Source organism: Ambystoma mexicanum, chromosome 12 (assembly GCF_040938575.1).
Source record: "Ambystoma mexicanum isolate Mex_15411 chromosome 12, UKY_AmexF1_1, whole genome shotgun sequence".
Lineage (NCBI taxonomy): Eukaryota > Metazoa > Chordata > Amphibia > Caudata > Ambystomatidae > Ambystoma > Ambystoma mexicanum.
In genome coordinates this window covers 293,476,760-293,489,775 of record NC_090936.1, presented here as the reverse complement: position 1 = coordinate 293,489,775, position 13,016 = coordinate 293,476,760, and the positions used below count along the sequence as shown (strand labels likewise).

The window sequence follows — 13,016 nt, the reverse complement described above, 5'->3', positions numbered from 1 at the left end:
GGCGAGGGTGTTTTAAGATTGGTGCAGAGATAAATTTAGTCTTCAAATCCTGGAAAGCTTGTTCCGCCTCGGTAGACCATTCAAAACGTTTGTTTTTCTTTAACAAGGCAGTGATGGGCTGGACTATTCGAGAGAATTCGGGGATAAACCTGTGGTAAAAGTTAGCGAAGCCTAACATGCTTTGCACACCTTTTACGGAGGATGGTGATGGCCATTTGAGAACTGCATCGACCTTCTTTGAATCCATACGCACTCCGCCAGGTGATAATATGAATCCCAAGAATTCAACTTCAGTCACGTTGAAAACACATTTTTCCAACTTAGCGAAAAGTTTGTGTTGACGCAATCTTTCGAGGACCATTTTCACGTGTTTCCGATGTTCAGATTCCGATGAAGAATAAACGAGGATGTCGTCAATGTAAACAACAACACACACATCTATGAGCTCTCTGAGGACATCGTTCATAAAATATTGAAAGGCGGCCGGGGCATTGCAAAGTCCGAAGGGCATGACCTGATATTCAAATAGCTCATACTTGGTGCGGAAGGCCGTCTTCCATTCATCGCCCTCTTTTACTCGTACCAAGTGGTAAGCTCCTCTAAGATCCAGCTTTGTATATATGCATGCTTTTCTGACTTGGTCCAGGAGTTCAGGGATCAAAGGTAACGGATATCTATTCTTAACGGTGATCTGGTTCAGGGAGCGATAATCTATACAAGTTCTAAGGTCTCCTTCCTTTTTTGGAACGAAGAACAAAGCTGAAGAAGCAGGGGACTTGGAAGGACGAATAAACCCATTTGCCAGGTATTGATCCAGGTATTGTCGAAGGTGAAGGTTCTCAGGCTCGGTGAGGGCATAAATTCTACTACAAGGAGGAGTAGATCCAGGTATCAGGTCTATCTGGCAGTCATAAGACCTATGAGGAGGTAGAGAGTTAGCCTGATCCTTCCGGAAAACATCTTGGTATTCTAGGTATTCGGGAGGTAACTGGGGAGTCTCTGAAGAAATTGCTGCCAGTGCAACACCAGGTGGAGGGTGACAAGTAGAGACACATTCTGGAAACTGGACCGTTCTTGCTCGCCAATCGATCAGAGGATTGTGTTTCTCTAACCAAGGTATTCCTAGAATAATCTGAAACTGAGGGGCCTTGATCACATCGAACACGATCTTCTCATGGTGTCCATCTTGACTTACTAGCGTCACCTCTTGAGTGGTATGCGTTACTGGCCCGGAGGCTATCTCCGTACCATCCACCGTAGTAATGACGTCCTTTACAGCCTTGGGACAAAGAGTTAGATTCATCCTCAAAACCATTTCATGATCCACATAATTGCCGATGGCACCGCTGTCGACGTAAGCTTCAATTGCATGTAATCGATCCGGATTATCAGGGCTAATGAGGACCATAGGTATCACGAAATGCGAGGTCACGGAACTGGTTTTCACGCTCGGCAAGAGGACCTCTATTCTTGTCGGGCGAGGTAGTTTCCCTGCTCAGAGTTTGTAACTTTGGTAACTGCAGCTCCTACTGCCTTCTTGGCAGGTTTCACCGGACAGTCTCGAAGAAAGTGCCCTGAGTTTCCGCAATAGAGGCATAATTGCAACTGTTTTCTCCTTTCCCGCTCTTTTTGTTAGAGGACCTTTCAGACCCCCTATTTGCATGGGTTCCCCGGAGTCTACTCCTTTGGAAGGAGTTGGCGGTTTGGAAAATACTCGAGCATCAAACTTGAAACGATCGGCCTTCCTGTTCTGCAGTCTGTGATCTATTTGAACGACTAAGTCTATATAGTGCGAACAATCTTGTGGGGGATTCACTACTTGGGCTAACACATCTTTGAGCTCTCCACGTAGACCTCTATAAAACAGCGTAATCCTTTTGTCCTCAGGCCATTGAGTTTCCACTATCAGTCTGTTGAAAGACGCAATATAAGCCAAAAGGTCTTGATTACCTTGTCGCAACGAAAGAAGCTCATTGTCCAAGGCCTGCCCCTGTGAATGTCTTGCGAACAGTTTTTCCATACTGAGCTGAAAAGCTTGAAAATCATGGAGGACCGGATCATCTTGATTTACTAGAGGGATCGACCAGTCTGCCGCATTGCCACTAAGGTACGAAAGCACGAAAGCTACTTTAGCTTGATCAGTTGGAAAGGCTGCTGGCCGGCATAAGAAATGCAACCGGCACTGATTGATAAATACTGCAAACCTCTTTGGGCACCAGAAAATCGTTCGGGCGGAGCCAGAGGTACATTCCCAGGTAGGTTGATCTGCACTGGATTCATAGAGGATGTAGAAGGAAGATTTCCCCCAGATGCGGGTAACGGGGTCTGTCCGGCTTGTGACTGTAGCAATTGTCTAGCGAGATCATCTAGAACCCCAAAGGTTAACGCTCTCACCTTAGGTAAGTGAACGCCGTGCTCTCCATCTGCCTCGGGGCAGGGTGCTGTAACCAGTTTCTTCACTGGATAAGGGGAGCAGGCCTCTTGACTTCAGAGGACTGCTGTCCGTCGTTTACTGCACGAACGGTAAGTTTCGAGTAATTCTAATGTCTTTAAAGTCTTTAGTAATGATGTTTCTTGTTTTGCAGGGTTCCGGCGATGGCGGATGACGGGCTGAAGTGAGTTGAAGATGGAGCCCGTGTGATGAATAGAAGCGCCTGGAAGCACGTAAGTAAGCGCTTGTTGCCTGCTTCACGATGCGCTCTAACTGTCTTTTTATTTTGCAGGTACAAGTTCGGAGCGGCTGCAGGGTGCCGGAATACCCACTGGGTTAGATGTGGAAAGGAGTAATGGCACGTGAGTATTAAAGTTCCCCAATGTCTTTAAACGCACCTTGTTTTGTCTTTCAGATGCGGGATGCAGCGCCGAAGGCCTCCGGAGCGTGCAAAGAGTTGGTAAGCTTTTGTCTTTCAGATGCCGGAATGCAGTGTGAAGACCTCCGGAGCGCACGAAGAGTAGGTAAGCCTTTGTCTTTCAGATGCCGAAATGCAGTGCGAGGCGTTGGTGACAGCCGATGGACCAGGTAAGTGAAGAGCTGTCACTGAAGACCGTAATGCTAACCTGTTCTTTCTTGTCTTTGTAGGTGTTGCTGAAGACTGGATTCAGGATGGTAAGCCTTTTTCCTTAGGCCCAGGATCAGATGCAGAAGACACGATGAGCGTTCTGCTGCAGAGGATGCAGAATAACGCAAAGCAAGATTCATCCATCGGGTGTGGTTTAAATAGCCTCCTGTAGTGCTTAGGTGTCTCCTTCCACAGCCACGCCTAGGTAAGAAAAGAGTTCCTGCTTTCCAGAAGAGTTCCAGTGTTCTGAATCTAGGGAGTGGCTCCTGCCCCACCCAACAGGAAAAGTAGTTCCAAACAGAAGAGGATCAGAGGCTCAACTGGCAGGCAAGTAAGCAGCATGGTCTGCTGCAGGTAAGTCCACCCAAGCATTATGAGCCCGGCGCTTCCAGCGCTGGGACTGGGCATATTTATGAGCCTGGTGCCACTGGCGCCAGGACTGGGTCCAAAAGGTCCCAATTGGGACTGGTTGGCACTCGGAACCTGGGTTATGGATCTGCTTCCAAGGGAGTTGGGAAAACCCTGACCTTTTGGAAGCAGAGATCATGACATCTATTTATTCTTCCCTTTCTACTCTTGGCTGGCTTTCCTTCCAATCTCAGCTCAAATTCAATTTTTTGTGTCTTGTCTTCAAATCCCTTTATGGTCTTGCACCTGACTACCTTTCCCCCCCCACCCCCGGTCTCATTCTATGCCCCTTCTCGCTCTCTCTGTTCCTGTTCTCAATTTCTTCTCGTAGTTCCACGTCCTCCTTGTGCTCAATCACGTGTTTGATCATTCTCTCTGCTGGCACCTTTGCACTGGAATGCTCTTCCCTTTTCCCTTCGCTCTATTTTAGTTTACTCTTTATTTCGTAAGTCGCTCAAATCCTCTTTGCTTCGCCTTAGTTGACATGACAGATTGCATTTATTAATTTTTATCTTTGTTGTACTGCTCTGATCCTATGTACAGCGCCTTGGCTTAAGGCACTATATACATTCCAAATAAAATAAAAAATCAAATTGAAAGGGGTGATCCCTGTGACTGTCCTATTACTGAAACATGGTAAGATGGGAGTTGTAGTATACTTTAAGGATATTAGAGGTGTTGGATCTGTAATTGCTAGAACAGTGGGGATAATAGTTTTGTGGTATGGTCTTATGTTTATGAAAACCTTTCGCGTAACGGGAAAATGGCATTTCTCTTTTATTTATTATCTCGCTCCCTCTCGGTAAGAATGATAATGAATGAGAGGATTGGGCTTCACAACAACTTTGAAAGTCGGAATAAAAGGAGGACAGTTTGTTAGAAAGAATAGTTGCCTTACATTTTAATGCAACTTTTTTCTCCTTTTGTTTGGTACTTTCCTTTCAGTATAGGGCCTTAATGTTTTTTCAGATTTCCAAGATTGGCCTACAGCACGGACTTCCTTATCTCTCTCCATTTTATTCTTTCTAAGTGTTTGTAATTCTGAAATGGCATCATCCTTGTTGCTTATTGCTTCTAGAATTCTCTTTAAGTGCATCAATTCCTGCTCACTCTCATTAAATAGTTTTTCTTTCTGAGCCTATTGAGTATCCATATTATTACATTTAGACTGCAATTCTCTATTAGACTGCTCTAATTCCACCTTTAAGCACTTTATTTGATCAACTGCATCATCCAAACTGCCCTGCAAATTACTAATGCCCTCACTGTCATCTCTTTGCATTTTGAAAATCTGGTGTAAGAAAACCCATAATTTAGCGCATACTTGTATGATGCAATCTTTCTCCCCCTTTCGGTCTGGAGCGTTAAACAGTCTTATAAGGCATACTTGTACGATGCTTTCTTCCTCAAAAATATCCTGCAGTAACTCTTTTCTCTACTTCCCCGCATATCCTGTCTTTCCATAGGGTTGCATTTTCTGAAGACCAAACCCCATGGGCAAAACGTTTTGCCTCAAGGTAGTTCACCAGATCAGAAAAATCAGCTTCAACTTGGGACATAGTGATACTACACACAGCGCTGTACTATCACTTCACAGAATTAATTCACTTTTAGGTGTACCTAATGGGTATATGCCTAACGCAATGCCACGCCCAGTAACTGCTTTAAATTTCCCAGTCAACGCACCAAATATGTTATATATATATATATATATTTTCTGAAGGAGTTATACTTAATTCTGTGGTAGCTTATTATGGTGGTAAATAGTGGTATTTATTGTAGCATCACACCTCTTGTGATAATCCCCTTTTATAAAGTTGGCACTCTCCTCAGAATATATTCTAACACTGTCTTCTTTCATCCCTGTCTTTTGTAATATCAGATACTGGACTTATCACACTTAGCTTGAACAGTACATTTACTGTTCAGCAACTTATTTACGATGCTGCAAAATGCCCTGATGGCAGATCTGCACAGCTGTAAACGTGCAAAATGAAATACTGCACACTCCCTCGCTGTCTAACTATAGAGTTCACATCAAATAATTCCCATGAAAGTATTCACTTTCGCGCACTTGTCTGTGTGTGCAGATGAAATAGAATGATCAAAGGTCACAAAATGCATCAGAACACAAAGTAATTTTTATAATGTGTCTTTATCATGACAGATAAACTTACCTACACATGGTAACAGCTATACATGTAATACAAATGCCAGTGCAAACATGGAAAAAAAAACGATTGCAAAAGGCACATCTCAAGAATAAAATGACCTATAATCAGCTCTGGCAACCCGACCTTAAGTTAAAGGACTTGGCAGGAGTTACGGTTTGTGAATATCCAACTATTTAACAAAACGTGTCATTTCAGAACTGCATGCACTTTTAACATTGAAACATTACACATGAAATTACCCCCTCTTGACTATCGGACAGGCAAATCCATCACTGCCTCACTTAGAACCATAATTACCTAGAAATTGATGAGATTCCTTGCACACTGCTGACTGTGGAAGACCACTCTCCCTTGGCTCGCCACTGATAAGGAATGTCATGATCCTAGCAGCTGCCAGCACAGCTCCTGGACACAACCTGGATGTCAGAGGATTCCTGTTTCCCAAGTCACTCCTGCATGTGTGCCTACACGTCTGACTCACACCCTCTCCCTGCTTCTTTTTAAAACATCTCGCTGTCACTCGAGAATAACCCTTCCACTGCTTAGCTCATGTCAACTCATCCCTTCAGCCCAGTATTTTTCCCTTCGAAAACAATAGTTCTGCTAACCATAACTGTAACATTGCTTCCTGCACACACAGTGGTGTTTTTCAAAGGGGCACATTCCATCTTCGTTGCTCATGCCATGCTGCATGTTTAAGAATGAAACCACACAGCTTCACGTTTAAAACTCCATTGTAGAAGAGCAATTTACCAAAATAATTTTTAGGTTATTTTATCTGGACCCATTTACACTATTTTGTTAATGACATGTTATAGGTTACTGGGAAGGGAAGGGATTGTTAGTTCATATTAGTATTTAGATATAGTGCAAACCAGACGATAAAATGTTACCCTGAACTACAGCATTTTTAAAACATGTGCTCACTGCAACAATATGAGCATTTAATTTATGATGCGCGCCGGCCATTTATGATGTTTGTATTTCTACATTAACCCCCTACTACTACATATGCATAAACTCCTGTACCCCCAGTTATCCCTACATACTTATCCTTACAGGATTCCGTTTTTTTTAAAATTAGATATGCATTTTGCCAAGTCTGTTTTTTTTCTTATTTCTTTTTCACAGTTAACCTATTTACATTCCTTTTCTGACAGTATATAGGGAGCAGTGTTTGTTGCATATCCTGACACTATATCTGGAAAGTTGTTATTTCAGGATGCATGTAAATCATGGAACACAGATGTATATTGTCAGTTTATATTGTTCTGCTTTATATTTGCAATGGTTTTTCAGCCGCATATAGCCAACTATATGTATAGTAGCCCTGTGGCCCATGACCTCATAGCAGCCACGGGTCACACAATGCACTGAAAAGTGTCATCACTGGAGCAGTTCGTTCTTCAAGGTCCCATGAAAGTGCTTCATATATTTCATTGTGGACTAAAAAATAAATAACAGTTAACAAATAAATTGTTATGTTCATCTGTGTAGGGACATTTTGGATTTTAAAAAAAATGTGTGTTCTACTTTTTCCCCTCTATCTGTAATGTTATTAAATAAAGGGTTGTTAGCACATGTGTTTTTGATTTGAGTAAGAATCATGTTGACATTTTTATTTTTTTCAGATGTTTACATCCGTAAGAGTTATGCGAATAAACAACATCTACCTCACAAATCAAACACTTAACAAGAATTTTAATGATCTTTGTGAGAATTTGTTAAAGGTAAGAAGTAGGTTTTCATCCAGATATGTATTACCCCTTTTCAACAGTGATGAAGCATTTACTAAATATATAATTTTAAAATATTCTTACCTTCCTTTGCTTTTCTGAAATACACAATGGAGAGTTCCTTTCTTGATTTTATTACTAAATTATGGTACTTCATCACACAAAATAATATTGAAGCTATTGGTCTTTGTTACTAAGGCTCGCTTAAAAGGAATTCATAACCTCAGAAAACAATTCTTGAAATTGGGCTGACGTTTGAATAATTTAATAAGGGTCACACTTTAAGCACTAAGAAATCGGAATGTATGTGTTTAACATTCTTCTGACTCCTTGAGCACATTTCCACAATGCAGCGCACTCCTGCAGATGCCTAACTATTCTGTGTTTATTTGGACCTCACAATAGTTGGTTTAGTAAGGTTTTCTTAAAATGTTTTAACCTTTCTTCTTCAGTTGTTAAATTAATTTTCACTCTGATTGCTTACATTTAGTATCCTATCGAGATGTTGGTCTTTTGTGTTCCACTATTTAGTTTTTCTTGAGGGTAGGGGGCGAACGGCCATTCCCTTACAGGAATTTACCTTATTTTCTGGGCGTTCTACATGCTACATTGAGTGATTTTTATATAGCACAACGATCCCCATCGGCATGGCCTCTTAATGATGTCAGTGTTGAATAAGGACTGTGCTGTTCATTTTACCACAGGACCGATATTAGTGTTTTTGTCATCTTTTAAGTCCAATAAAGGTCCCGGGGCAAATAGCATCCAGTCAGCTTTTTATAGCTCTAATATAGAGATATGGGTGTCTCTCCTATGCAGTGTTTTTATTTCCACGGTCAAGCTCAGCGAATTCCCTTATTCATGGAATAATGCAGTAATCGTCACTAGCTTTAAGAAGGGTGATAAACTGTCAAACAGCAAACTGTCAACACATATATTTATTTTATTAAAATATTTGTGAAAGCGCTGTTAAAAAGAATGCCAGATTGGGTTTTTGAGAAGGATTACTCGTCCAATTCAGTTGGGCTTTCTAAGAAAGCATTTGAATGCAACACCTTTATCTGTTTCAAGCTAAGCACATATTTATTGAGCAAGAGCTACTTTATATGGCTTAGATGGACTTGGCTACTAATTATGACTCTGTTGATAGTGTAAGGAAGGCATGGTATCAAACAGTAAGACACACAAGTGACCACATTTCAAGGGTGTTTATATAACTTTAATTGGGTTTGAAAAACGCCTATATAGTCCTAACTCTAAAGATGCAAGCAAGCTACGACCATCAAATAATAATAACGCAATCCTAGTGCTGTCTTGACAAAATAAAAGTGCCTATGCTAATACACCTATTGCCATTCCTTTTAAGTACATATGGTGTGGGAAACAATGTTATACAAAAGAAAATTGTCTAAGAAATGATATGTCGAGATAGTTGAGCCATTAGCTTCCCTTCCCCATGTTTTCAGCACAGGACAAGGCAGCACACTCGAGCTTAGCACATACTCTGGCTTTTCTAGCATGAGGATGCTGTTCAAAATCTCATTATCAGGACCTTCTGTGCCAAAGTCTCTTTGCCATTCAAAGTCTCTTATATCAGTGGGCCTAATGCGACAAACATTCAAAGTTCCTTTCTTCTCAGGATTCTTATATGCCCACCTTTATGGATTAAATGTTCATCCCGGGTCCACCTCTGCCGGGCTCAGACCCACTTTAACACAAAACTTTCAGTCGATCTCCCTCCGCCGGGCTCGGGCCAAATGTATCTCATTTTCCAAACTTTCTTTACTATATCAAAATCAAAGACTTTTGGCTGTGCAAAGGATTTTGCTTTACCCGCCACAGGACCACCTCGCAGAGGCGTAGCCAGGATTGCCTAATAAGTGGGGCCTGAAGCTAATAAAGCTAATGTAGTTGGGCCAACCATAGTGACATTAACATCTGTAAATATCCGCAAAGTGCTGCTGAGTGTGCATTTATAGATTTTTGGTGGGCTTTACCCACTCATGCCCTACCCTGTCTACCCCTCTGCCACTTCGACTTACAATTCTTTGTTCTCTTCTTAATACAACCCTTTAAGTTTCACTTCTGCCACTTCACAGCTCGATACCTTACAGAGACCTTCGATTGAGCACCTATGCGGTACCGGACCACTCAGTCAAAGATATCGTATTTGGCTTTTCAAGGTTCAGACACTCATCAGCAGTTCAACTTTACCTGCGTCTTTTATCACACACAATTTAACAATGTTTCATTCCAGCGATAGCCTTGATTAGTGACGCGGAAGAGACCTGGGTATCTCCGACACACAATACAGGATTCTTTAGCCTGGTTTCCTAATCTTATGCTTTCTAATCTTGAGGGCTCTCGAAAGTAACAGTATGTTGTCGTAAAGGTCAAGGGAACTTCCCTCCTTGCGATCCCCTCTTGTTTTGTTGTCTTTCTTCTCTTGTTCAACTGCTTTCTCAAAACTGCTGTTTCCTCGTGTGCTTTGCCTTGTCTAAAGCCTCACTCCCCAATTTACACATGCAATTCCAAAAAATATAAGACACCCCGATGGGGAATGAGACTAAGAGAACAGGATGCAAGAGTTAGTTTTCTTTATATAAAGTGGCATCCAGAGAACTCTGCTGCCTCGAGAGCACTCTGGCAAACATTACAATTACATGAACTTATCAAGGCAAAAAGCGTCATTGGTGACATCATTACATATGGGACTACAATGGCACAGGATTGGACATGGGGTAAGTAACATATGTTACTTTAGGCGCTGCTTCCTGCGAATTGGCTGCTCGGTTGGCGGGAGGGTGAGCGTCATGAGGTCCATCTGCCTGCGTCCAGGCGGGGTGAGGGTCAGGTCGCAGTGAGATAGGGCGGACACTAAGCTAGCATGAAAAACTATCACTAGACATACAATAAACAATAATCATTAGTATACCTTTGAGTAAATCTTTAAACACCTATAAATTGCATGCATATAATCACAACATCACTAATTGGGACTTATATGGGGTACCAGGCTTAGGGATCTTGATTGGTGTGATAACGGCGGTCATGGGGCGGGCCTGTGCACATCAAAGTAAGTAAGGTGCACACTGACATTTGTTAGTTCTAGGGTGCAATATATTGTGACAGAGGTCTGGTTTTAGTAGGGGGCACGTTGGGGTGGGCTTCACAACAGGGTCACACTTCTGGTACATCAAGAGAATAGCTTAGGAGGGCACCGGCTTATAGTGGCAGTAATTTTCCAACCGCGAGGGTAAGAGGGCACTGGCGGGTTTGTGGAGATGGATGAGCTACAAGGCATGGTTTGAGCTGGTTCACACACAGGGCAATGATCTCAGAGGAATGGTGAGATGATACAGTGTGGTATTTGTTTCAATCATCCCCAGCGCATACGTGAGAAATGGAACTGTGAGGCTTTCAGACAGAATGAGAAAAGGTGGGGGGGTATGAGCGTGGAGTGCGCGGTGCTGCAGAGGGGAGAGAAGCCTTTTCATACTATCGAAGTGAGGCCTAGTCCAAAGATGGAGTCGAGGGCGCACAAAATGGAAGCCAAGTGTCTCCGCAATAACCACACTTATGCTAATGTTAGCATACGGGCAATGGAGGTGTCCCCCACCATTACACGAGCAAGTCGTCCATAATGTGCAGAATGTGTGAGGGAGGCCCAAACGACCCCTCACTCCCACACACTTGCTCTGAGTGTGCTTTCATGCTCCTCCTTTAATCCATGTCCATGTGGGGAAGCTTAATGGAAGTCAGGTGTGAGTGTCGGTCAGTAATTGCCTGGCCTCGCCTGACCATTGTATTGGGACACGTCAGGTATACTGCTTGAGTGTTAGTCTGTTTTCTCCCAGAGCGGGCTGTCCATTTAAATGTGTTCAATCTTGCTCAGTGCTCGATCGTCTCTTCTGGACGTGACATTGTGCATCATATATTTATACTGCATCACTACACCTCGTACCTCATTTCCTTTTTTCCGCACGCTCGGCACGTTGATCTTGAGAAGCATAGCTAATTTCTTTTTTAGTCTTTCGACTCCAATGGATGATTTTTTCATCAAATCTTGTTTGTATTTTTTCCATCCACAAGCTACCATGTCCGCACCTCAGATTTTGGGGTTCAAGAGCTGCACTGACTGTGGCTTGATTGACCCACATGACATCTGTGTGTGGTGCCTCGGCACCGGTCACGACACAGAGCGTGCGCATTGTGTGGAAAAATGAATCCGAAGTCTCTTCGGGAGCAGGCAGCCAAATTTGCAGTGGGCTGACTGCTATCCGGCACAATCGACAATTCGGTATTCAGAGACCGAAACAGAGGGGCCTTCCCCTGAGAGGATTGACAAGAGTGGGAGGATTTTAAGTCCCAAATGCTTGCGATATTCGAGAAGGCTGTTATAGGAGCAGGCATGCCCACGAAGCAGCAGGTCCTGGGGGCTTCAGCTGCGCTTGGGGATCCCAACACCATCAGCATCGGCCCCAAAGAAGGCGACCAACCTTCGATGGCGGGACCTTCCCGTGAGCCTCAGGGCCCATCCATGCTGGATGGGCCCTCACCGCAGACAGCTACCCCTACAACGTCGAAAGTCAAGCTCTCTACGCAGACCACCGACGATCGGTCATTATCCAGCTTTCCTGGTCCGATTTATTTGAATATTTTTTGTTCCATGGCACAGAATTTCAGTGGAGATGGCGGGGACCATCAGCGTGATGTCGACCCTACATATTAAGGGGCTGGTGGAGTGGATTACTTTGATGATCTGCAGACCTTCTGGCCTTGGCACAGGGGCTTGTAAGGAAGGTATGGTATCAACAGTAAGTGACCACAGCTCAAGGATGTTTATTGAACTTGCACAAGGGTGTGATAAATGCCTATCTAAACCCAACTGCGACCATCAAATAATAATAATGCAGTCCTAGTAGAGTCTTGTAAAAAAAAAAAGGCCTATACTAAAAATAACTATTGCCAGTCCTTACCACTAATCTACAAATAATGTGTGGTAATGTTCATCAAAAAGAAAGAAGTATTCACAAAATAATATGCCAGGATGCTGTTGCGCTCACCTGGTATCCACGGGGATGCCACTCAGCCCTGGTTGGATGATATGCGCCTCAAACCCAATCCCTGGGTAGTGCCTCCAACGGAAGTTGAGCCTTAAATAAGGGAGGGCTGGATTCAAGACTTAACTGTCTCTGGTAGGGTGTCTTTCACCTCCCTTGGATTCAAAACCTTCCCTTGGCCCTCTCCTCACCTTGATTCTTTAGACGGCGTGCTCTCCGTCCTGCTCTTCGTGGCAGGGGTGCGTAGTCTCATGTGGGCGTGAGCGACCATGTTGCTTCACTGGTGCGAGCCCTTTTGAGTGTCTTTAAGGTAGGTCTTGCTGCTTTACAGTCTTTGTATTCTCATCTGTTCTTTCCTTCTTCCTCTTATTGTTATTAATGTCTAATTCTCCAGCATGGGGTCTGGCATGGATTCACATGCTCATGAATATTCCCCGTCGTCAGGCTGGGAATCCTCGGTAAAGAAAAATCAGTATCCGTTTCGTTTCTGATCTCTTTCGTAGTAGTAACCAATCACTGATCTCTGCGTCATACTGACCACAGCCAATGACTGCCATCTCCCTAAGCCCCGCCTCT

General features: G+C 43.3%; 1 protein-coding gene across 7 annotated transcripts in view; it reads left to right on the top strand.

The window, feature by feature from the left end:
- Nucleotides 1-13,016, top strand: part of C2CD5 (C2 calcium dependent domain containing 5) — a 2,654,621-nt gene that overhangs the window by 1,698,277 nt on the left and 943,328 nt on the right. For all 7 annotated transcript variants that reach the window (XM_069628452.1, XM_069628454.1, XM_069628457.1 and 4 more), the window contains one exon: nucleotides 7,273-7,371. In XM_069628452.1, coding sequence (XP_069484553.1) covers nucleotides 7,273-7,371 — 99 coding nt within the window. The remainder of the gene's footprint in view (nucleotides 1-7,272; nucleotides 7,372-13,016) is intronic.